Source organism: Maylandia zebra, linkage group LG4 (assembly GCF_041146795.1).
Source record: "Maylandia zebra isolate NMK-2024a linkage group LG4, Mzebra_GT3a, whole genome shotgun sequence".
Lineage (NCBI taxonomy): Eukaryota > Metazoa > Chordata > Actinopteri > Cichliformes > Cichlidae > Maylandia > Maylandia zebra.
Window position 1 is genome coordinate 18,442,339 of NC_135170.1, and position 25,414 is coordinate 18,467,752.

The 25,414-nt window shown below is 40.3% G+C and overlaps 1 protein-coding gene across 8 annotated transcripts in view; it reads right to left on the reverse strand.

The window, feature by feature from the left end:
- Positions 1 to 25,414, reverse strand: part of cacna1aa (calcium channel, voltage-dependent, P/Q type, alpha 1A subunit, a) — a 101,798-nt gene that overhangs the window by 55,401 nt on the left and 20,983 nt on the right. For 4 of the 8 annotated variants that reach the window (XM_012921101.3, XM_076883094.1, XM_012921100.3 and 1 more), the window contains exons 4-23: positions 16,722 to 16,813; positions 15,944 to 16,096; positions 15,458 to 15,645; positions 13,388 to 13,491; positions 13,154 to 13,269; positions 12,189 to 12,233; positions 11,996 to 12,079; positions 10,805 to 11,011; positions 10,392 to 10,504; positions 10,048 to 10,160; positions 9,832 to 9,963; positions 9,533 to 9,605; positions 9,073 to 9,190; positions 6,850 to 6,917; positions 6,585 to 6,691; positions 4,131 to 4,181; positions 3,127 to 3,295; positions 2,258 to 2,853; positions 1,819 to 2,168; positions 1,608 to 1,731 (exon numbers count right to left, since the gene is read on the reverse strand). In XM_012921101.3, coding sequence (XP_012776555.1) covers positions 1,608 to 1,731; positions 1,819 to 2,168; positions 2,258 to 2,853; positions 3,127 to 3,295; positions 4,131 to 4,181; positions 6,585 to 6,691; positions 6,850 to 6,917; positions 9,073 to 9,190; positions 9,533 to 9,605; positions 9,832 to 9,963; positions 10,048 to 10,160; positions 10,392 to 10,504; positions 10,805 to 11,011; positions 11,996 to 12,079; positions 12,189 to 12,233; positions 13,154 to 13,269; positions 13,388 to 13,491; positions 15,458 to 15,645; positions 15,944 to 16,096; positions 16,722 to 16,813 — 3,003 coding nt within the window. The remainder of the gene's footprint in view (positions 1 to 1,607; positions 1,732 to 1,818; positions 2,169 to 2,257; positions 2,854 to 3,126; positions 3,296 to 4,130; positions 4,182 to 6,584; positions 6,692 to 6,849; positions 6,918 to 9,072; positions 9,191 to 9,532; positions 9,606 to 9,831; positions 9,964 to 10,047; positions 10,161 to 10,391; positions 10,505 to 10,804; positions 11,012 to 11,995; positions 12,080 to 12,188; positions 12,234 to 13,153; positions 13,270 to 13,387; positions 13,492 to 15,457; positions 15,646 to 15,943; positions 16,097 to 16,721; positions 16,814 to 25,414) is intronic. The other 4 variants (XM_012921102.3, XM_012921103.3, XM_076883095.1 and 1 more) reach the window with 3 other exon arrangements.

Genomic DNA, 25,414 nt, shown 5'->3' on the forward strand with positions numbered 1-25,414 from the left:
TATCCTGTGAATAAACGTATATGTTTTTTTCAATGTACCATAATAACAGAAGCGAAACGCAATATCGTGTCAGGACAATTCACTATTTATGCACAATAAATAAAGGAGCATAGCGCAACAATTTCTGTTCAGCGCCAGACTTGCTTGTAACCTATATCACCAATTATGTTATGAAAATGACGCATTAACTACAACAGCAGACTGACCTTTGTGGGAATGCTTGGAGCAGACTAACCTGTGAGCTGGAGTGTTCTGGGACGTTATATTTGGTATATCCAGACCATCCGTCGGCTCTTACTTCGGAAACATGGCTTAAAACATTTCTCTTCAACGACGTAATCCGATTAAAAAAAAAACGATCGGCTTCCTGTGGCTGTCATGCGACCGGCTGTTGCAGTTAATAATACAACAGCTTCTTGCCATTTTTTGTGTTTCTTTTTATCGCTGTGTAACTGAGTTCAATTGAAAGCCTGCGTGCGCTAGTACCTCTTGCCACAAGTTCCCAGAATCCTTTGCGGTTTTACCCCTGAATGACGTCACATTTTCAATCTTTATCCTGGTGGGCCGGTCTCTAGTCAAAATGCCCGGGCCGATTTTTTGTCCCAGTCCAGCCTTGCATGACATTATGATTGAGCTTCATTTGAAATAGTTTTTGAGATAGTGACAGGCAAGTCAATCTTTCCATCAGCACTGTGGGCAATTGTGGGACCACAGTAGAAAAGCTAAAGTAAAGCAGGGTTTACCCAAATATCAATCTGGGAATCCATCAGTTTGTCAGTGGCCGGGCAGTGGCAGTCTTTTCTTGGTTTCTGGTGTAGCTATCAGGATCAGATAACTGATATGTGGTTCATGCCTCCATTTTCCATCCATTGGGCAAACCATTGTAAGGTACAGACAATTTAATAGACTGCTAAATCCACACCAAACTGCATCAAATTAACTAAAGAGGCAAGAGTAGCTGTCTAGACACTAACTACATCCTTCCCTACCCTCAAAATATTATACCAACAATCAACTTTATCTCATACTTTTGGATCAAAAGTCAACTACAATAAAGCTGACTTTTGACTGTGCAAAGTGTAGGCAACAGAAAACAGCTATACAGCATTAGAGGAGTGGAGATATGGACATTACTTTTTTTCACTGCACAAAAGGACAAGAGCGTGAAGGTAAAATGGAAACTGCATCCATTATAGTATTATACTGCTTCATCTCTTTGCAAACATCTGCACAGACAGCATGCTAACGCAAAGCTAGCCAAGAATGATGATAAAGCTGAGTGCATGTTGACCCCAGCCCAGCAGCCAGAGCCTGAACTTCAACAAGTAACAAAAGCAGTGATGAGCAGTCAGGCTTGCAGCCTCTGTTTTGACCTGTTTATGTTTCTCATGCTTTCAAGTCTCTTTGGGCTGGTTTTCATCTTTGCTTTGTGTTGCTGACTTTGTGTTCACACTTAAGGAAAGATGTGTCCTCATTAGGATAGGGATTTAGCCAAAGGTTTATATGGTTAACTGGTAATTATGAGACAGTGTGTTTCAGTTTGCAATTTGTGCATATACTACGTGTGCTAGCCTGTGCATTGGTAATTGTTAGTACGTATCACTTACGGATTGGTGGTCGAGAAGATGAACATGGAGCTATATGGAGGCATGGGCCTAGGCCCTCCTTCCCCTCCTTCCTCATCATCATTTGTAGGAGGTGGCAGAGGTTCAGTGTTGGCATTTTTATTAACTGAAGGTAGGAGGAAAACATTGTAAAGAGCTATAAAGTAGCAGAAGAAATACAAAAGAAAAGAAAAACACATCCATTCACCCCTACCTTGCAGTATGGCATTGGTGGATGGAAATATGGGCATGTCCACAGCAGTATAATCAGGGTGGGGCAGCCTGATCACACTGTTTGCACGGTGATGTCCGACATTCCCATAACTATCCAACGTGACCAAACTTCCACGAGTGCCACTGTTAGCAAGATGAAGGGCAGATCCAAATCCAGGGGTGACAGTGTGACTGGCCACTGGATAGGGGCGACCCTCGCTAGGTGGTGTAGAACCAGACACCAGTTTGGTGTTCATGAGGTTGTCCATGTCCTCACTGTACTGGCTATTCTGCCTTGAGAGACTCTTTTGGATGGGCCGTGTGGTAGATAGGTTTGGGACACTGCAGTCCCTAGGAAGAGGTCAAAGAAAGAATTACAGCCATCAGATTAGAGGAGATTGTAAAAAGGATGACTGGAAAACGAAAAATGAATGACATACTTCCTTCTGTGTGAGCACATACGCTTCCCCTCGCCCTCTGTTTGGCTTCCACGCCGGCTTCTTCTTGACCTCTTCTCACCGCCATTGCCTGCTCGCTCATGCTCTCCTCCTTCCCTACTCCCATCCACTCCTTTGCTCTTATGTCTTCCAGATTTTCCAGCTCCTCCCCCACCTTCCTCACCATCTTCAGCATTCTTTCGATGTGACCTTGGCTTCCTGTGTTCGGACTGCCCTCCTCCTCGACTCCCAGTCCGCGTGTGGTGATGGCGCCTGGATACCCTCTCCTCTGAACCCGGCCCAGGAATCACTGTAGCATCCAGACGGACATGAGAGCTGTGGTGATGCTCACTTTTGCGGCTCCGTCTACTCTCCGTGGATTCTCCCCGCTCCATGGGAGGTCTGGGTGGACCTGAACCTCCTCCACCATCCCCTCCCACTTGGCCATGGTGCTCAGGATGGTGCTGGCTGACACAGAAGTCTGAGTTGTTGCCAGTTGTCTTGTTTGTGTTGTTATTACGATTTTCATGGGGGTCCACCACTAAGGGTCGATCAAGATGGGTCTTCATGTCTGGACGGATGTGACGTGAATAGTTGACCTGCAAGGAAACGAATGGATAGCGAAACAGCACAGAAGGAATAATTTCAAATTTTGTAATTCATGAGAGGAGGCAAAACTTTAGAAGACCTACATTTCAGTTATATATTGGAAATTTCCAACCAATATTTAGACCATAGTTGGTAAATAAGCCACCGATAAATGATTAACAAGAACAAATGAAAACCAATAAAAGTCATCATCAACACTCGTGGCCATAACTTGTGTACACTGATAGCACAAGTCTAGGGGCCCTTTTTGCCTTTTCCTTTACATTGTTGTGCTCCTCCCTCCCTGTCCTTGCCTTCCAGCGGTCATCTGCGTCCAATTCGTTATAGAGGGCCTCGCGGCTGGATGCCAGAGTCTGCTTCCTCAGCTCCTTGGTGCGCTGCTCCCACACTGACTTGTTGACTCCCTTAATGTGGTTCTTCTGCTGCTCCTTGCTGCAAAATGAAGAATGGTGGAAAAGGTAGAAAGGGATTGGCCTCGTTAAGACCTGCTTTAAGACTTGATGCTATGCAAATGAACGCACAAAGACATGAGAATGATGAAGTGGAAACCAACACTAAAAATATAAGTACATCAAATAGCAAGGACATAAAGACACACTGGGGGCCACAGACACTTAAAGGGTCATTTGACTGGACCTATAAAACAACGCAGCTCTTAACAGAACAGGGCTTTGGGTATCTGCACAGCTTGCCGAAGCACAAGGCAGGATGGCCCTATTTTGGTAAACCACGTGGGAAACAGTGTGGAGGATAACACTGAGGCGAGGTCCGAATTTGTTCAAATTATACACAACTAATCATCCCATGCTAAAGTACATACAATTTAATGGACAGATTTTGTGCAGAGCAAAAATAGCCATTGAGCTGAATTGAATGGTTTATATTAGTTAGAATAACTGATTTCTTGTTTTTGCAAAAAGATGAGATAAAAAAACACCCCCAAACTGTCAGTGACCACCTCCTTTCTTACCCTCCAAAATTTCTATCAACTTTAACTTACTTTTCTCTCAGGGCCAACAGTCAATGACAATAAAGCAACAGCCGTAGGCAACAGAAACAGTACTTTAAAAAATAAGCCAACATAAAGAAAAAGCTAAAAAAAAAAAAAAAAATAAGCCAGATATGTACAATAATTTTGAAAAAAACAGATGTTACGAACAAAGGGCCAAGAAAAGGATAGAGATCTAAAACATGAAAAAAGCAAGGAATGGTTGTAAAGTCAATAAACAGAAGGAAGTCATAAATGAATAAACAAATAAATAAATACCAGTCCAGAAAGGGGTCAGAAGCGTTGTGACACTCACTGTGTACTTTGTTGCTGAGGAGGGAAACAGCTGGTGAGTGAGATGACACAAAAGAACAGAAGGAGGATTTCATTCCAAAATGGGCTATCCATTTATTTTTTTAAAAGAAAGGAAAAAAAACACAAAGTGCCAACTCTAAAAAAAATTATCGCTATCCACAACAAAAGTGTTACATGTCTAAACTACTAAAAAAGTAAACTATAATCCTGAAATCCAAAAATGGAAGCGAATCTTAGAATATTTTTTGTCAAAAATTTAAGCATTTTGGAATGCAACCCTTCGTACACACAGACACAAAAGACACATACACACACTCAACAAAATCCATTTTCTTCTATCACTCATTTTCCCTTCCCAAGTGCTGCTGTTGTGCGCTGATCAGTTTTACTTCTTTATAATGTACTGCACATGTTTACCCTTCACTCTCTTTTTCCACTGAAGCTGCTACATTAAAAAAATACTTACCAAAATATGGTCCTGTGGGTATATCCTACATGACAACATACACTGGCATTATGACAACATGTTTTAAAATTTTAATAAAACATGTAATATCTGCATATTTTTTACCTGTACTGAAAACTGATAAACCCTGAAAAGCTTACAGTAAGATTTAAAAATAAACATTTTAAATATGAAATGCTCTGCTTTGTCTTAAAGAGGGTTAGGGGCACTTAAAAAAGTAGATACATTTTGGTCATGAATTTATTTCTGAATTCAGAATTTGTGCATGATCCTCTTCCTAACACAAAATAGCACGCTAATAATTTAAAGGACCAAATCTATAAGGACAACCTAATTTAATATGATTTTTATTGTTTCCAAAGGCTTCTTTAAGCTTATTAAAAACACAGTGCTGAAACTTTTAAAAAAAATTATTCACTATCATTAGAATAATACTTCCTAAAGTGTCTTTGCACTCTGTTTAGAATGCATGGCTGTTTAAGAGAGAGCAATTTCCTTTTGAGAGTACAAACTGGACTTGTGTTGCCTTGGTTTTACGTAGTTTTCTCTGAGTCTGCCATATCTTCTTAAGAGATTCTTCATGCACCACTGATGTCCCCAAGTTTAAAATCCCTCCTTGGGAAAACAGGGACGATCTCCTCTTGAATTTAAATGTCTTTCTGTCTCTATCTCTCTCTTTCTTTTATTTGCACCACAGAAATTAGGGATTTGGATTTACACAGGCACAGTAGAACGTAAGGCAATCTGCAGCCCTACAATGCTTAAAGCTTAACCGAGACTCTATGGTAAACCTCTGTCCTACAGTCTGCTTTCAAAAGATTCAAGCAATTAGGCAGCATGGTTTGTGAAGGTTGTTTTTCTGGATAAATTTGGACAAAAAACCATGGTAACCTAGAGAAGAAATGCTGGATACTATACCAAACCGACATTACCTGAAAACTTCTTTTCTCACACACTCACATACATCCACACACATACACACATACAGACAGATACACATAAACTGTAGTGAAAATAAGACATATTTATATCATAATTCCAAGTAAATTAAACTGATTACACAGACACAGATGGTCACTTCATAGTGAAGCACACTACACGGCACAAACAGTAACAAGAACCTAAGCGATTCATAAAATGATGGAAATGTTAATAAGCATATGTACGTGTGAGTGTATTGAGCTAAAACTCTAGGGCATGTTTGTTCATTGTACCTGCGAGTGACAATGAGTGAGCACAGTCTCACACACCAAACTGCTAAGGACACGACTGTGCTATTATGTATGGTATTTAAAAACAAACATGGTACTCCTGTGTTGTGCTGAACGTATTTTCATGCACGTATTTGTATCTGAGAACAAAGTGTGTGAACTTTACCAGATGTGAAAGTACAGAGCCTTGTGTGTACAGAGAAAAGGGATCAAAGACTAAGATGAAAAGTAAAGGAGAAGAAAGAGATGACAGAGAGAAGGACGAGAAGCAAGTATATGTGTGTTTAGGCTATCCCCAATTTCCTTTCCTTGCCAGATAGATGAAGACATGATTTATTCCACTATGATGACAAAATGGCAAAATATACAGAGAATTTTTACATTCATGAACTTTAAATTTTATATTGAAACAGAAAAAAGTCAGTTTGGAAGATGCTATTTGATCGATGAATATATTGTAATTCTAAGAAAAAAGTGTGGCTGTGTACTTTTGAAGGGTAATTAGTCAATAAAGCTCATTGTGATGAAAGACTATTTGCAATCACCAACATCACCACACGTTCATAAGGTGATGAAGTGATGTTTTAAGAATCCAAACTTGAACAGATTATGGTTCACTGACGGTTTTCCTGACTTCAAACACTCAACTGTGCTATACCGTCCACTTCCCAAAGTGCTGAGTCCGACATAAGTACTAGACTCCCAGATGGTGACACAAAAGTAATAGAGACAGAGACTCACGCTGCAATGGAGAGGTTTGCAGCAGATAGTGGGCTAACTTCAGCCACTTCCTTGGCTTTCTGCAGGGCAATCTTCTGATTGGCAGCTTCCTCTTCTTCCTGTTCATCCTGCAAATGTGGATTAGAAAATAAATCAAAACCCAAATATGATAAAGGCAGGAAAAATTCACATGAGGGAAGCAGAAGAAGTTCATTGATTAGAGGAGGATAACTCGTGGTTAATGTGTTAGTGTAAGAAACTGCACTCATATTAGACTGTACTATACCTTGGTCAGTTCCTGTGCGTTGGCCAGATTGTCCACAGCGATGGCCAAGAACACATTCAGCAGAGTGTCTGAACACAGAGTTAAAAGCAATCCAGCATCTGGGAGATTGTTTGTGCAAGAGAATACAAAATGTAGATAAAATAATTGGCTAAGCCACTTATATTATAATGTACCTCTTGGCAAGTTGATGTATTGGATTGCAGCGTATCATTATTGCTACAGTATCATCCTTGATACAGATCCCTTAACAGTGTGTGGTTCGACTTACAGATGACAACACAGGTCTGTATCAGTATATGCCAGGACAGTGGATTTATCAGAATCTCAATTAGGATTATGACAGTGACATCTCCGTGTTGACAGTCACTTTGGTATTATAATCCCAATTCCAGAAAAATTGGGACGTTGTACAAAATGTAGATAAAAACAGAATGCAGTGGTTTGAAAATCGAATAAAACCCATATTTTATTCACAGTATATCAAAGAAAATATCAAATGTTTAACCTGAGAAAATATACTATTTTAATTACTGACAAAATGCTAGCAATCTAGATTGTGCCTGACAGAGGTTTAACCTGCGTGGCAAAGAAAGGGATTTCTAGAAGTGTTCCCAAGCCCATGCAATGATTGACAGAATCACAGAATTCTGTCTGTTTTCAATGCAGTGCCACCTGAAGGCGAGCATCCATTTCAGGTTATTTAATATTCGAAGATTCAATGTATATATTCCTGGTTCTGGTTCTTTTAGTTGTTTTTCTTATTTGTGTTATATTTGTAGTTTCTGGTCTTAGTTTTGACATCTGGTCTTTAGGTTCTGTTTCCATGCCTCTCCTGTTCGGTGTTCCTTTTCTGTCTCCTTAGTTAGTCTGCTTCCCAGTGTCAAGTGTTATCGTACTTCCTGTCTTATTCTGACAGTCTCTCATCCTGTGTTCTCTGTGTTCGGTTTTGCTTCCCTGTCCTGTTAGGCTGTATTAATTCCAGCGGTGCTCCCTGCTGTTTCCCTTCCTCTCATGATCCTGTGTGCATTTAGGTTCTCTGTATTCCTCCGCTTGTTGTCACATCATCCCTGTCTGCTATGTGCTTCCCTGTGTTTCCACACAGCGCTACATAACATGTCCCTTGTGCACAGAGATTCCTCTGGATTCTGTATTTCATGATATTATGCACTGCATATGATCAGATATTCAAAGCACTCAAAATTTTGCATTATTACAGGAAAAGTTTTCTAATACTGTTCTGCAATTTGTTGACAGTGTTTTTGCAGATTGGTGAACCTCTGCCCATCTTTATTTCTGAGAGACTCTCTCTCTCTCACATGTTCTTTTTACACCCAATTATGTTACTGACCTGTTGCCAGTGAACCTAACTGGGTGCAAACTCCTTGAGGTGTTTCTTTTTAGACCACTTGCTTTTCCAGCCTTTTGTTGCCCCATCCCAACTTTTTTGAGACATGTTGCCACCTTCAAATTCAAAACAAGCCAGTATTTTTTTTATAAAGCAGTAAAATGTCCCAGTTTTAACATTTAATATGTTTTCCATGTTATATATGGGTTTGTCCACTGCTTCAAAACCTTTGAAGAACTGAGATTGTACATAATATGACTCTGTAGCTGAAGATGAAGAGCTGACTCTGCCCTCAGTCCAGCATGAATAAAAGAAGCATGACTATTTCTCAGAGATTGTTCTTTTTCTTACACGTTCTCACTTTGATCTTTTGTCAGCTGTGCCAAAGAACAGGTTGTCAGTGAATAAAACAGTAAATACAACACTGACTGAAGCTCTTGCAAGTGACCGTTGGAGAGCGCCTGGCCCCTGCAGTGAATTGAGCTTCTCAGGCAGACCATCATGCAGGTTGTTTGTCGGATGGTTTCTGTGCAATGTCTCGATGTTTCAATGCAAGACTAATTGCTTCAATGTCGATATGCCAAAAAAAAAGATTAAAGGAAGTCAGGCTAAGAAAAAAAGTAGCACTTCTATTCAGAGTAACAGCAACTACAAAACAACAGCAAACAGCAATAGGTAGAAAGAAGCATTCTAACTATTCCACCTTTGAGGCTGTCCTAAAGAAAACTGTAAAAAAAATCTGCATTTAACCTTTGTATGACTTTTTACTGTGAGTAAAGTAAAAATGTGTAAAATACATCTACAAATGTCTCCACTCTAAATATCTGAGAGCTGCGCATGCATGTAGGCTTATCTGCAATGTCACTGTCAAGGGATACAGTTGCCAAAAAGCGTGAGTACAATGAAGAAGACGGAGAAGGCCATGCCCTTGTTGACTCCACCCTGAGATTTGATGCCATCATACATCACCATATTCCAGTCCTCGCCGGTCAGGATCTGGCAAACATACACAAATATTCAGACGATGCTATGACGAGCACTCTCACATCCACATATTTGCTCAAAATGCTATAATCAAAGAACAGACTCACCCTTTTCTACACACTACTTAAATATTTGAACATGTTTTAGCAGAATTATGCTCCCACCTAATAATCTTTAAGGGTTCTAGAGTAGCATTTTACATTTTATATCACTTCCTCGTGCGCAAATCCTCTTTAGTCCTTTCAGCGTTTAGCTTTAATCCAGCTTTGTCTTCGATTTTGCGGCTTTTTCTCCCTCCACTAGCCTCTCCCTCCCCTTTTCTCCTTTTACAGTACATCGCTCTCCTCTGCTTACCTGGAACACCGTCATTATTGCTGCGGGAAATGTATCGAAGTTGGTTGGAGGGGTGCCACTTTCAAAATTAAACCTAGCAGTGAAAGAATGAAAAAAATATATATATATATAATAGGAGCTGAGAAAACAGTGAGCATAGAGAGAACGACTGAGAGAGCCAGAGGCAAGCACAACAAATGTTTGTCTGAAAAACCAGCGCTCTGAAAAACTGCCTTAGGTCAACTGGCAATTAGCAAAAACCAATAGGTTAGCAGAAAATTAAATCATGGCTGTTAAAGGGGAAGGAGAGAGACACTGACTGTCCTCCGAAGAGCTGCATGCCCAGCAGCGCAAAGACGACTATGAAGAGGAAGAGCAGGAAGAGCAAGCTGATGATGGACTTCATGGAATTGAGCAGAGACACGACGAGGTTACGCAAAGACGCCCAGTACCTGGGAAACAGACACATGGAAATGATGATAATACCATGTCCTTTATTTTAATGTATGATCATTACTGTATTACAAGTGACTCACTTGGTGACTTTGAAGATCCTCAATAACCTGAGAGCTCGTAGCACACTGATGCCAAACGATGTGCCCGGTTGGATGATGGACCAAAGGACTTCAAATATGCTACCACATATCACCTAATATAAATGTAAGCATATGCAATTATAGATAGTTATTTATCATACTGAGCAAATAATCTACAGACATCAGCATGCAGTATGGCACATTTGTGTTTGTGTAAAGTCTATAGCAGAGGTTTTTTTCATCTATTGTTTTCATCCCACAGGTGTAAAGTCCGTCTATAGACCCGCTTATGAGTTTGTACATTGTGTTATTTTCTTATTGGGTGTGGACTGAGAAGGGCTCACAATGCAGTCGAAGCAGTTGAAGGAGGAGTTGAGGTAGGCCTGTCTGCCCAGGCCGTACAGTTTTACAAACATCTCTGTCAAGAATATTCCCAGGAAGATGAATTCGGCAAAATCTGCACAGAGGGAAGAACACAAAAAGAGATGAGGGTGAAAACCTGAGCGAGTCTCTGTGTGTGTATTCGTCCCAGAACCATTTTTGAAAAAGACTTAGTCTGCATGAAAGGAAAACTGTGTGTGCTTGGATGCGCTTGTGTTAAACGACTGGGTCAGCTCTTTCATGGATTTAGCCACATTAATGAAGAATTTGCTCACCCACTCCTTTTCCAATAATCTGTGATGAAAGTATTTGTGCATTTGCGGAGATAATCGGCCCATACTTGCACTAAGTATGCAAGCATTCACCTCCTACTCACATAGAAAATCTGAAAGTGGTTCAGGCTGGTCGTAGTGCACAACAGCCACACACAGCGTGTTGAGGCCCACCAAACACAGCACGGTCCAGTAGAAGCCCTGGGACTTAACAACATGACGGATAAAGAAGCGAAACCGCCGCTCCCGCCGCTTGAAAGTCGATCCCTCCAGCTTGGAGCTCTTCAAGCTGGCACGAGCAAACGGTGAACCTACCATTCAAAAAGGATAAATGAGGCACATCGTGTATCAACAGCTGCACTGTGACATAAATGAAAAGAAGTCAATGAGTGACCAAAAAGGCGACACAATCACTGGCACTAAAATGTTAATGCTATCTTTTGCCTGTATTTTTTTTTAATACAGGCAAAAGATCCCATCCCATTATTTCTGTAAATTATTAGGAGAGTAAAAGAATGCATTATTCTTTTATAGTGGACAGTTACTAAAGTAGAGTCAACTATATCGATGGACCTCCTATTTGCTGGAACACTACAATTCAATCAACCTTTCGGCACTGAATCTGCTTTTTAAGAACAAATTGATGTATAATTCACTTAAAGGTAGCACATGATCAAAGCTGCCTTATCAATTTTGAATTTCTAGGTTGCACCATGTCCATTATTGCTCTAAAGAATGAAGAAAAAAAGTTTGCTTTCAGAATCTTAGAGAAGTGCCTAGAATGACTGTGCTGAAAAAATGGTTTGAGCGGAGAAACGGGAATGAGATGACAAGGGCAAGTTAAAGATAGGGGAAAAAAAGATGAGGGGCTCGGGGACAGTGAAAATGTAACATTAGGAGTGCAGAGCAGCAGAGAGGGAGAAAGGAGAGGGAAGGGCGGGAGAGGGATGGAGAGGAGGGTCAGGTAATGCTGATATGCAAGATAAGATAGCATCTCTGTGTACCTGCGATTTGCCTTTGACTGTGGGTCTGTTTCTCCTGTGTGCTACTCTTAATGTGGGGATATAAATTCCTTTTTACAGTCATAATGGGAAATAAGTGTGTTTTAAAGCAAGATTATCATGGAGTTAGGTTTAGGTTAAGAGCTGTGGTAGAAATGTGTAGGGTTTGGGAGCTTTTGCAGAAAAAAACAAAACAAGTAAATGCAGTGTTCTCTGAGGGGATGTAAAATGGCTTTGTTGTGTGTGTGTGTGTGTGGTAGACAGACAGAGAGAGAGAAACACAACACATCTTACCTACTCCCAGGTCTCCCTCCCCTTCCTCTGAATTTAGAAGCTCAGCTTTGCTTTTGTGGTTCTTTGTGGCTCTCCTACGAGAACCTGTTATACAGTACAAATATATTTATACATTTACCCACAACACAACAGTTCAGCTATTCATTTATGCATATTTATATGTTACATTCGAAAAGAAAAAGGAAATTGATACCATCATATTCATTTTCATTCTCATCATCCGCCAAGATGACCTCTTCTACAAAACACACAAGCAAAAATGTGAATATATTATACATTTATGTGTAAGTTCCACAACATCTTCATACATCTTTTTAAATCATAGTCTCTGTTTCACTCAGTAGTCCCTCTTTTGTTTTATTAGCTTCTGTGTTTTTATGTAAAATTTGTCTTTTCAGGAAGATCAAAGCTCTGTCCCCTTTATCTGCCCCTTTATTCGATTTGACCCTCTTTTACTCTTATTTTCTCTCACATTTCCTGCCTTCAACAGATAGCTACCAGGCCGGAGAGGTGGACAAAACTCTCTATCCAAGGGTCTGTAATCTGTAAGATATTCAAGATATAATATGTGTTATAAGTTCCATTAAATTTGTGTCACTGCTTTACTGGATATGTGTTATGTTAAAGGTAAATGACATTGAAAAAAATGGCAAAAAGAAAGCACAACCATATAGAGCAGCTGCAATGGGAAACTTTTGAATAAGAACAAACCAAAACTTGTCAGTGCTAAGGTGTCAGTGTGTATTCAGCTATAACTATAAAATACAATGTAATATGGATCCTTCTTCCCTGAATAACAACTGTTGTGCAAGTGATTGTGATAATGTCACATTATAACTCATGTTTACTGTGACTGCTTTTATGATAAAATCCACAAAAAGGGATTTTTGGCCTCATTTTTTAAGTGTTTACTTTGACGTTCCGGGAAAAAGTGATGGTTTACTTTCATTCCAGCATCACACAAGCTGGTCTTCAAACTTACAGCTGAATATATATTAAGTCTTCTGAATTTCCAGTGGTTTGAGTGTTAATATCTAAGCAGAAATTTGCTGTGACATCTGACATGTATTACACTGTAATACATGTATTACACTGTAATACATGTCAGGTGTTTTTATATGGTCAAATGTTGCCAGGCATGCACTCAGTCATACATACCAGCTTTACAGATCCACTCCAGGTAACCGTTAAGTTCCCTTTCAATCTGCTGCTGTCTTCGGAGCTTCAGAAACTCACTCCTGTTCTCCACACGCTCTCTCTCTTTGGCGAACTCGCTGCAGACACACACATGACACAAGTATATACCCTGCACATCACATCATCACCTGAGACCTCTGTAAAGCACGTTGGGACTGTTTCTTTTTATATATTTACACATGCACATAAACTTACCCCGACAACACACCCAGCACCAGGTTGAGCATAAAGAAAGAGCCGATGATGATGAGGGGGATGAAGTACATCCAGTTCCATGCACTCCCTGAGGCATCGTTGCTCTGGAAACACACGTGAGGACACACGCGCGCGCACACACACACACAAACATAATTAATCAGGAATCAATGTTTTGCTCTTTACTTGAGTATTTGATACAAAGTGAATTAAAAGAAACCAGTTAATGTTAGATAATGGTTTATAAATGTGAGTTTAACAAAGGTTAATATTAATAAGACGAACTTTTCAGTTAATTTGAATCAAAGGTTGAATTTTTCATTCATTTAAATCAGCAAAGTGGGTACACCTGAAAAACTGAGCAGCTGTAGCTATATATACATATTGATTTGCTGAAAGCTGAAGGCATCAAAATTCATTCTCTACCTCCCTGCTTTGTCACATTGAGGTACGTTCATGTACATATATATGCACCACCACCAAGTTAAAGATATAATATGCTTTATATAGCCTAATTAAAAATAACCTACTGCTATCCTAGTGACTTATTCTTTGACGTTGTCATTAAAGAGTGGAAACAATGTGCTTTAAACTGCTGTCTACAACTTATGGAAACATAAACAAAAGCAGGCATGACATGATTTTGCTTTAAGTCATCTCAGTAAGTAAATGCGTATCTGCCACTCTATTTAGCTGCTCCGAGAGAGTAAATAATGTATAACAAATGCTTTGCTCTCTCGCTCTCGGTCCCTACCATCCTCCCTTACAGACCATTCTTTCATTATCATTCTTTATTCAGTTCTTATTGTTTTGTCTCCCCTCCTCCTATGGAACCCCTTAAGAACGCCCTCCATCTGCCTTTTCATCACTCCCTTATCTATCTCAATGCTAGTTTAACCTTTTCTTCATTCCTTTCTCCATAGCCATCTCCTCACTGTCACTGAACAACCTTTACAGTGATTTTATCAATCCCAACTTGAGACCCGGGCTTTTCTTTTCTGTTTCGAGCTCTCTTTCTCATAGCCTCCCTCCCTTTTCCTTCCAGTCTCCTCCATCTTTCCTTCTTCCTGCATGTAAGCCGGCATCGCCGCTGTGTACCCAATGTACCGCAGACCCTTTTTCTACCATTAAACTTTTATTGCTCCCCTCCCGAGCAGCTGCAAGAATAACTTGGGCTGAACAGGCCTTTTTAAATATAAAGCAGCACCGGGAAGGAGGGACAGAAGGAGAGAGACACAGAGGGAGATCGACAGAACGCAGGAAGACAAGCAGGAATAAGGGGAGAAAGGAAAGGACAGAGGAAGAAAGGTAAAAGAACTGGGTGGACGGAGAGGGAAAGGAGATGGGAAAAACAGATGACTACAGTAACAATCAAAGACCCTCATCTGCCTCTGGTGTCCACAGCAACCGTTGCCCCTGACAGCAGGGAACAATTCAGTCTTGGACATGAGTGATGGCATTGTTAGTACTCATTTAATAGGTAGATAAGCAGTTTGCACAGGTGAAATTGTTGAAGGTTTTAACAGTCTAATTTTTGTACTTGATTAGAGAACGCACTCTCAAATGGCTTTGAGTGAAAATACTCCTGTTAACAAACTGGAGTAAAATTTACATTTTACTCCAGCTTGTTAACAGGAGTTTGTTTAAAAATAAGTCTGACAAGCATGAAAGCTAACCTAAGGTGCACTTCATTAGATCTTTTTGTTTGCTGTTTTGTTATAGATATTTTAGCTAATGTGAAGGTTTAATCCGTAAAAAACAGCCACAAAATATGACAGAAATATTTTTTTTCCCATGATCACCAGATAGCAAAATACACTGATACTGTATTTTTTTTCTAAGATGAATTAACAGGCAAACATGATAAGAGCAGGTTTGTGGAATTTTAGCATGCTGTAGCATTTTTTTTTCTCTTGAACAAGACCTTCTTTATTAAATCTTTTATTTTTGCCTTGCTAAATTTAACACCTTTACATAGACATCCTCTGCTTTCCTGGTTGCACTGGTGTGGCCAAAATGTTGGTCACTGAATGTGTACTAGTGTTGCAAATGCTGTTCAGCTTGACATACATAGTAGAGCAGGTCAGTCCAGCCCTCCATGGTGATACACTGGAAAACGGTGAGAATAGCAAACAGAATGTTGTCAAACTGGGTGATGCCGTAGTTTGGTCCCAGCCAGTACTCTCTACAAACGGTGTCCTCTGGACACAGCCGAGATGGAAGCTCTACCCCACATGGAAACTCTTCCCGGATCTCTTCTAAACATGCGTAAAAGTGGGATAAAACAAGTATGAGCAAATTCCATGTACTCGCAAATGTATTTAATAATTTTAAATCCCTCTTGAGAAAACGTCAAATACTTCAGATGTTGAATGAGGCTACATCTGCAGAAACTGCACAGTATACCAAAAATGTACTATTTTAAGTTCTAATTTTAGCAGTGCAACTATTTAAAGTCTGCCTCAGCGTGAACAGGTGCACTCTTCTCTGAGGAAAACTTGGAGCAATTTAATCCCGACTGAATTATTGCCAAAGTGTAAACACAAAATCCTTTACTTGTTATGTTGTCGAAGCAGGTTTTGTGGAATTTGCCCATGTAGAACTCGAGGCCGATGATGGCGAACATGAGGATGGCAAAGAAGAGCAGCAGGCCAATTTGCAGCAGAGGAATCATGGCCTTCATGATGGATTTGAGCACCACCTGTAAGCCTAAAGCACACAGGTATAAAGTATTAAGATTTTATGAAGAATCATTTTATACATTTCAGTTTAATCTATCCGCTCTCTTTATCCTAAAACTAATTTCAATTAGTTTGCAGTTATGCTACCTTTCTGTAAAGAAATACTTGAATATCCTAATTACACATTTATACCCAATCATTAAACTTATAATAAATAGAAATAAACCATAAACATATATATTGTAGCACCTACTGGTGTGATGCTCTAATTGGCTTTTCATAGAAACCCAAGTGACTTTTATGATGAGTAAGCCCTGGTATGCCTGTTCAAGCCCATAGTGGAGAACAGGCTATTAATAACACTGCTGTGGCAGTAGTGCTGGAACATTACTGCCACTATAACATTTAAAAAATGAGCAGAGTGTGCACAGAAGTACCACTTTTGTTGTTGCATTATGCAGAGCAACACAGAAGCTGCATAAAACCTTGACACAAAATGCTTCTCCATGCTATTTTGATCCCCAAATAAAATTTAAAGATGTTCTGCACAATGTTCGCTTTCTCAATTGTTAAGCAACGACAAAGATGTGGTTCAAGGTAAAGGTGAAGATAGCCTTTTTCAAATTTTTCTCAGATGAAGAATATCGACTTACTGGGAATACCGGACACCAGTTTGAGAGGCCTCAATACTCGCACAGCCCTGAGTGTCCGCAAGTCGAATTGTGAGCCCACAGTGGATAGAATTCTAAAGGGAAAAAGACAAATGCACCGAAATGAGCACAGAGAATCAATATTTAAGCTAGCAAGCTTGTCAAAGTCTGTCAACCTCGCAGTTTCTCCATTTCTCCATTTTCTCATACATGCACAAACCCATGCCAGATCATTACAAACAACTGGGTGAGCTCTGTATGTAAATCCTGTAAGAACTGAACTGATCGATACGGCTGACAAGTGAAGTAAGACAGAGGAGTGTATCAGGGTGAGAGAGGGATGGGCTGAATGGAAAGTGTTTTTGTATCAAGACGAGAGAGCGACTAGACAACGAAAAAGGAGAAAGATGGGGAAATGGAGAGGAGAGGGAAGGAACGGGATTAAGGAAATAAAAAGAGAGTGAAAAACAGAAAGATTATGACTTGCTTATTTATTGTTACATGTTTGATGTTTCTCTTCTGAGTAAACACATATTAGCGTGTGCTACTGCAACTATATATTCACTCATCATCAAAATAAATGCCATAAACAGCAAGAGTGTGTGTGTGTGTGTGTGTGTGTGTATGGGTAAGTAGAGGATTAAAATGTTCCCTCGTGCCGCCAGACTTGTAGTCAGTCCCATCGTCTGACGCACACTGTGAATCATCAAACTTCCCACTTCTCTATCTCTCTCCCTCTGTCTCTCTTTCATCCAGTCTCTCTGACACATTTCTACCTGCCTGTGTTCCTCTAAGAGGCCTAGTGACATTGCAGTCTTAATCACAGGTTTAAGGTCTGCCTGATTCCTTCACATTTGAATAGAAGGGAAAATTGACACCAACTCCGGGTTTTTGGTTGAAGGTATGCATGGTTGTGGTTTTGAATGTGGTATTGTATTACCAGGAAGCCCACCCCCCAAGTGGTTGGTGCTTCATCACGAGTGTATAGGCTGGGGTCCTTGTAATGACATTGTGTGATATCAAATGCCTCATCAGACGCTGACCTGTAACTGAGAGGATCCTAGTTTAGTAGGAGGCGTTAATGCACTTCAGCTGCATGATATTTCTAAAAGAACAGATATCACAGAGATAATACTCAGTGTTATATTAATGGGAACTCAACCTATAAGTTGCAGAAACTGTATTTAGGTATTGCAAAAAAAGAGTATATATATATATATATATATATATATATATATATATATATATATATATATATATATATATATATATATATATATATACATCCAAGAATACATTGGGAAGATGGCCCCAACTGACCGAGTGCTCAGTGAATACCTCAGGCAGCAGAAACCCAAGAAAGAGGAGGGAGACGAGGAACCATCATGGAAGGACAGGCCCCTGCACGGTATGTACCACCGGCAGATAGAGGAGGTGGCTGATATCCAGAAATCCTACCAGTGGCTGGACAAAGCTGGACTGAAAGACAGCACAGAGGCACTAATCATGGCAGCACAAGAACAAGCTCTGAGTACAAGATCCATAGAGGCTGGGGTCTATCACACCAGGCAAGACCCCAGGTGCAGGCTGTGTAAAGATGCCCCAGAGACAATCCAGCACATAACAGCAGGGTGCAAGATGCTAGCAGGCAAGGCATACATGGAACGCCATAACCAAGTGGCCGGCATAGTGTACAGGAACATCTGTGCCGAGTATAACCTGGAAGTCCCGAGGTCAAAATGGGAGATGCCCCCAAGGGTGGTGGAGAATGACCGAGCTAAGATCCTGTGGGACTTCCAGATACAGACGGACAAAATGGTGGTGGCTAACCAACCGGACATAGTCGTGGTAGACAAACAGAAGAAGACGGCCGTAGTGATCGATGTAGCGGTTCCGAATGACAGCAATATCAGGAAGAAGGAACACGAGAAGCTGGAGAAATACCAAGGGCTCAGAGAAGAGCTCGAGAGGATGTGGAGGGTGAAGGTAACGGTGGTCCCCGTGGTAATCGGAGCACTAGGTGCGGTGACTCCCAAGCTAGGCGAGTGGCTCCAGCAGATCCCGGGAATAACATCGGAGATCTCTGTCCAGAAGAGCGCAGTCCTGGGAACAGCTAAGATACTGCGCAGGACCCTCAAGCTCCCAGGCCTCTGGTAGAGGACCCGAGCTTGAAGGATAAACCGCCCGCAAGGGCGTGCTGGGTGTTTATATATATATATATATATATTTTTTTTTTTTTTTTTTTTTTTTAAATTTTATTTTATTTTTTTTTAATATATATATATATATATTTTTTTTTTTTTAATTAATCAGAACACTCATTGGACTCATCTGAAAGCCCGGAATTAATCAAGTTTAACGTTCAACAAATTTTTCTGTTCAGCAATGCAAGTAAATAACTGTAGTTTGGCATCTTACTAATGATAATAATAATTTGCTTTACTATGCTTTCTGCTTAAAAAAACAGTGAGTTTTATTGCTGAAAACGCTGCTTTACCAGGAAATAACCGAGCTGCCCTCTGCTACGCAAGATGACCAACAAAGGAAGTACAGATTTAGTGTTTTGCTCAAGGATACATTAGCCTGAAAGATGCTTGGCAACAACAGAGTGCTACATTAATGCAAGTTAGGATAGCCATGAAGGGAAGATGAAGATGATGTAGTCGAGGATGGTAAATTTGCACTAGGTATTGCACAAGGGGAAAAAAAAACATTTACCATAAGTGCAACTGGGGGGGAAAGAGTGAGTTAGATAGATGCTATACTGATTTTAAATGTAAGGGCAAAAAGAACAGTGGATCAGTTGGAATATTTACCCTCTAAACTGAACTGTGTTGATATAAAAAGGAGAATAGTGAAATTTCATAGAAGGAAAAACCTGTATATCATGCTGCAAAAACATCTGTGTGCTGACATGAAGAAACACATCTACATTTACATATAAAAGATGAACACGTATACCTGTGTCAGTATTTTTGGAACCGCAGTACAGAAACTCTTTGCCAAAAAAACAACCTGTGATTACAAATCCAATTATTTTATATATTTCTGTGATGTGACTATGATTACAGTAAAAAACATTAACAACGCTGATGACTGGACAATAACGATAATGAACTATGATGATGTTGATGACTGTGATGGCGATAGTAACAACGATGATGGTAATAACATGACGGTGATTTCATCTGCCATCACAAATAGTGTCAAACTGATGAGGCAGTTCCTCATTCACACTGTCTCCACGGTTACCGGGTCCTTTCTCATTCATAAGTGTTTCCATGGCAACAGGGACCTTGGCTCATTGATAGAATCTCTGTATCACCTTGGTAACAGGGCCAAGGGAGGAGCTAGATTGATTGTTTTTTTGTTTTGTTTTGTTTTTTTTGTCTTCTTTTCTATTTAATGTAAAAGTTTTGCAGCTTACATGCAGGGCTGCACATTTGCACACCGATACATGCAAAAACACCCGTGCACACGGATGCACGCATCTGCACAGCAAATGGGTGTTGGTTGAAGCTTAAACATACTGAGAGAAAATAATTTTATTCAAGTGTGCACAATGGAAACTGGGTCATTTGGAATAATCAATGGAAAACAATTTCTTCCCTGCCAGGAACAGATGCTCTCTACTGTACATCTTTAAATTCACACACAGAATGCACACACACCTGCATTTAAGTAAAAGGAGAGCAAATGGTTAAGGGGAATCAGATGAAGCAACATCGCTATAACAAAAACCTCATCTCTCCACTTCTGATGAGAAACCAACGCATTATACAAACAACATTTATCCCTGCTATCTCCCTCTGCAGCTTCCTGCTGACTTCAGCTAAAATCCAGCTAAATATCTCTGTCCACATCACTGACTGAATCTCACCATCTCTGCTCCAAGCTCTTCTGTTATCTGTCCTTGTCTCCTTGGTTGCATCTGTGACTATGATTCAAATATTTTGCATTAAATGCACCAGTATGCTCTTTAATGTTTTTATAACATCAATAAAATATTAAGTGTCTCTTGAGCCAGCAATCAGACCTCGACGATCAGCTGACACTCAGAATTTCTCCCAGAATTCACAAGAGCCCACGTCTCCTCCTGCAGGTGGATCCATTGTAGGGAAAAGAGACCAAAGCCAGACCAAGCTGATAATTTACTGGCTGATCTGGGTTTCTATTCTCACCTATGGCAATGTGGAGAAAAGGATTGCAGATACACACAAAATGCTTGATCCTCAGAGATAGGGTGAGTAGCGCAGTCACTCAAAAGGGGCTTAAAGTACAGCACTGTCCTACACAAGAAAGGAGCCAGTTGTGGTGGGTTTAGCATTTGAATAGAATGCCTCTTAGATGCCTCTTAGGTGAGTTATTCTGGGCATGTTCAACAGGGAAAAGACCCCAGGGTAGACCCAAGACACACGGGAAAGAACATTTTTCTCAACTGGCTTGGAAGCACATTGGTATGCCCCTCGTTCCTCAAAGAGCTGGTGGCAGTGACAGTGGAGAGGGACATTTGAGCAGATTTTGACAGTTCTGCTTAGACTGCACATACATTTTCATTGCATTCATTTCTTCTTTTATAATGAAATTCCCTTTAATAAATTGTAAACTGTGGGAATAAAGCATCACATACAGCTTTGCATTAGTCTGGTAAGCACAATTCTAGACACTTTTTTTTTTTTAAATGGGGAGGTAGTACCTCTAGACCGCCCTAGACAGTATTTAATTATCTGAATGTTAAAGCTGCAGGAAATTGCAATAACTTCAAAACACATTTTAAACAGGAAGGCATACTCCTTAGGGATGGTGCAGTTTTGCAGTGGGTAGCACAGTCACCTTAGAGCATGGAGGTTTCTGGCCAGCTCGGTCCCTTCTGTGTGGAGTATTACACAATTATGCTCAGGAAGCTCACAATGAAAACTAGAAAATGCATTTTCTGAAGAAACTGCAGTGTGGATGTTGATGGCTGAATGTTTTGAGCTGAAATGAAATAATTGCTGAATGTTAAGTTAAAAATGTTGAATGAGCTGAAAAATACAGAATTTTTCACCTGAAAACAAAAGTGCAGAACTGTTGAAAGCTGACGTTCACACATAAAAAGTTGAAAAATAGCTTAACATGATTAAAATGTAAATTAGGAAAACCTGAGTTATGACAAAAGAAAATTCAGAGTCATAAAACATCTGAATGAATAATGAAACCTCATATTATTTAAATCACTGAATGATTAAAATGTGGGAAAGTCCACTAAAGATAGGTAAATCCTGTAAGTTTTGATCGTCCAGTCAGAAAAGATGATTCTAAAAGTCATCATCTGACTTCAAATGCCCAGATCTGAACCACCTGTGTGTAGAAGACAAATCCACCAATGAACAATAAGCTTGAATTTAATGGGACAACCAGATTGCTCAATCCAGTTGACTACTGATATGCTTATTACAGTGTGCAAAACCCTGTCAAATCTGAAAAACTGCTTCTAAATCGAAGACCCTAAGTCCTGTCAAAATCAGTTTTGAACTGCAATGATCCCAAGGAATTGTTCTACACAACAGTGTGTTCTTTATGTTCCTGTTGTCAAAATGCGATGACAGGAAAGATTTAACAAGTGGGGTCTTTCCTGCTGTTGAGACAAACTCCTGACTAAAAATACAGTGTATTTATATGGGTTGGTTAGAATGTTATCCATCTACTTGGATTCACACAGTTCAAAATGTTTACATCTCTGAGCTTTGAAAGACACACTGTTGGAAAGAGAACAACGATGGCTACGTCTTAAGGGTCAAATGATGGCTGTAGAGCAAACACTGTGGACCACAGCAGCAGTTGAAAGAGAAGTGTTTAAGATGAATCTTGGCAGAGTGGCAGACAGAGCTCGTTAAGCAGACAGGTGTGAGCCTGGTTGCTATAGAGACTGCACCCAGTGGCACCACACACACACAGACACGTGCCTCTCGTCTGCTGCTTTAAATAAACAGAAAGTGACCCCGAAACAAATGCTTCCCAAGAAAAAACTACAAGTCGTATTGACAAAATTCTTTCACCGTAAGTGCCAGCAATGTCCAGTCTAAAAAATTCTCAGTTTTCATGCCTGTGGAGTTTATTATATGGATGTGGTGACAGTGTAAAGACAGCCTGTACTTCTGATTTTCAGACGAATTTTGGGAGCATTTATAATATTGGAGTCTATGGAAGAGTTGCAGGGAGGAGGCTATGAATTCTTGACATTTACGAAAGAACCATAACATCTATTACAAATGACTGAAATAGTAGTTCTAGCTTCATTCATTTTTTATGCTTCTTTTTAGCTGTTGAATCTAATCAAAAAGTCCTAACACGGGTACAGGAAAGCAAAAGAAAGAAGAGGATGCAATGCAAGAACAGCTGTAAATTAAATGTAACTAGGCTAATAATCAATAGTGGGTGTAGAAAAACAAACAAAGAAACAAACAAATCCAACCAGCTTATTTTCACTGTCAAGCCACTCTGACAATTAACTACAACACACAGGTCAACACCCACAAATGAGACGACTTGGAACAAGACCGTAGAGTAAATAGCTAATCTCGGTGATGTATTCAGACATGTTAAGTGCTATTTGTGTGTTTGTCTTTGTATGTGTTTGAAGAGAGCGCCAGCAAGTGCAGGGAGGGCGAGCAGGACATGGAAAAGAATGTTTGAAGTGGAAATGTCTGGCCGTGTGTGTGTGCGCGCGCCCATGTGGTCACTGTGTTATCAAAGGTTTCCACCAAAGGTTGATAGAAAGGCCAAGTAGCCTTTCATCTTCAAAGAGCTGGACTGCTAAAAACACACTGGCCATTCATAGAAAGCACAACAAAGAACGAGTGCGCCACATGTGTGCAAAATGTATTGACTGCAGGCAGCGTCCTCAATGCATCATGGGAATCTACTATGTGTGTACACTATGTGCTGCTCGGTAAATATTGCTATATACCACAGCTGGTTGACAGGGAGGGTTACAGCGTGATGGCTGCTGTTTAGGCTATACACCAATGTGGTTGTTTCTTCGAGAAATAATCCCTGAATCTGATCATTTCACGCCTCCATCCATCCATCCACCCATCCATCAATTTACTTAGCAGCAGATGGGGTGGAGCTGGTGACACCCAGATGACACTGGGGAGAAGCAGAGCTGTCAATCAATGACAAGGTTTTCACCATTTTTAATTAAATCCACAGCTACAGCCCAGAGTATGCAAAGAAAACCTGCACAGACACAAGAAAAAAGTGCAAACTGCACTCAGAAAGGCTTCGACAAAACCACCACCTTTGTATCAAATCATTATTGTTGTAAGGTGACAGTGCTGACCCCTGTGTTGCCCTAACTTCACACCTGAACCTGCAAAACAGTAGCTCATAATGTATCAGACACTCAGCACAGCATCATTGCCATTGGATTTTCATGGGTGATTTGTCAGGTCTAGAACAAGACTGCTTATGATGCACTTGTCAGTCATCTGTTAGTGATGGACTCGCTGTGAAACTCCACTCGTTAATGCTGATGTTTTTTTTATTTGTTTGTTTTGTTGTTGCTGTTATTTATTGACCCCTTTTCTGAGAAGTCAACAAAAAAATCATTGCAAATAAATAACCATCTTGAAGTCTTGCAACTCTTTGTCAAGCTATTGTTGAATAAAATCCTACATGTTTATGACACTAAATTCCAAATAGGGCCACAAAACCACTTGGATAAAATAGATGTCATTAATGAAGGCCATTATGTTTAGAAAGGGTAGTCAACAAGGCTAATATATGCTGATAAAATAGTGCATACATAATCCATTCAAACAAATCTAGCTTTTTTTTCCCAATGTGTGCCATTTAACAGTGATTGCCCTGAGGTCATCAGATAACACTTCTTCTTTTGGCCGCTCCCTTTAGAGGGTCAGCATAGTAGATCATCTGCTTCCATCTCATCCTAACCCTTGCATCCTTTTCTCTTACACCAACCGTCTGCATAAGTCTTCCTCTGATATTCCTCTTTTCCTCCTGCCTGGCATCTTTATTGTCAACATCCTTTGTCTGGTATATCCACGATCCCTCCACTGCACATGTCCAGATTTACCTCTCTAACTTTCTCTTCAAACTGCTCAACCTGAGCTATCCCCTGATACACTCCTTTCTAATCTTGTCTTCCCCCAATGACAATTCACTTGAGAATAATCTACCAACAGATCGAGTGGTAAAATAGAAAAAATTGGCAAAAGAAATCAAAGATCAGCTTTAAGGACATTCTTGTTTCCTTCTGTTGTACCTCCTTATCCTCTCGGCATTTCACTACTTCCTGCTGTCATGCTGACACTTGTCTTCTCACCTCTCTTCTCTGTTTCAGTCGCTCTATCGCACCATGCTGAGAGGAACTTGTCTTCGTGATTGCTCTTATTAAAGCATAAGGACATACTGCTGCACTGGGTGTCTGCTCAGTGCATGTGTGGTGTCCTTGTGCAAGACAGAGACATTTGGGCAGAAAGGAGCAATCACTGGATTCACCGGTTGCTTCGTCTACCCCATGAAGTCCCCACCATTCACCCCATGCACACACAAGTGGACATAATCCCCTCAACATGATAATCTGTGCCACCACTCCCAAACAGCGACATGATTGTATTGCTGCTAGAATTTGCAAAGTTGTTAAGAAACAACTTTTAAATAGATTTCAAAAATAAATTATCAACCAGTTT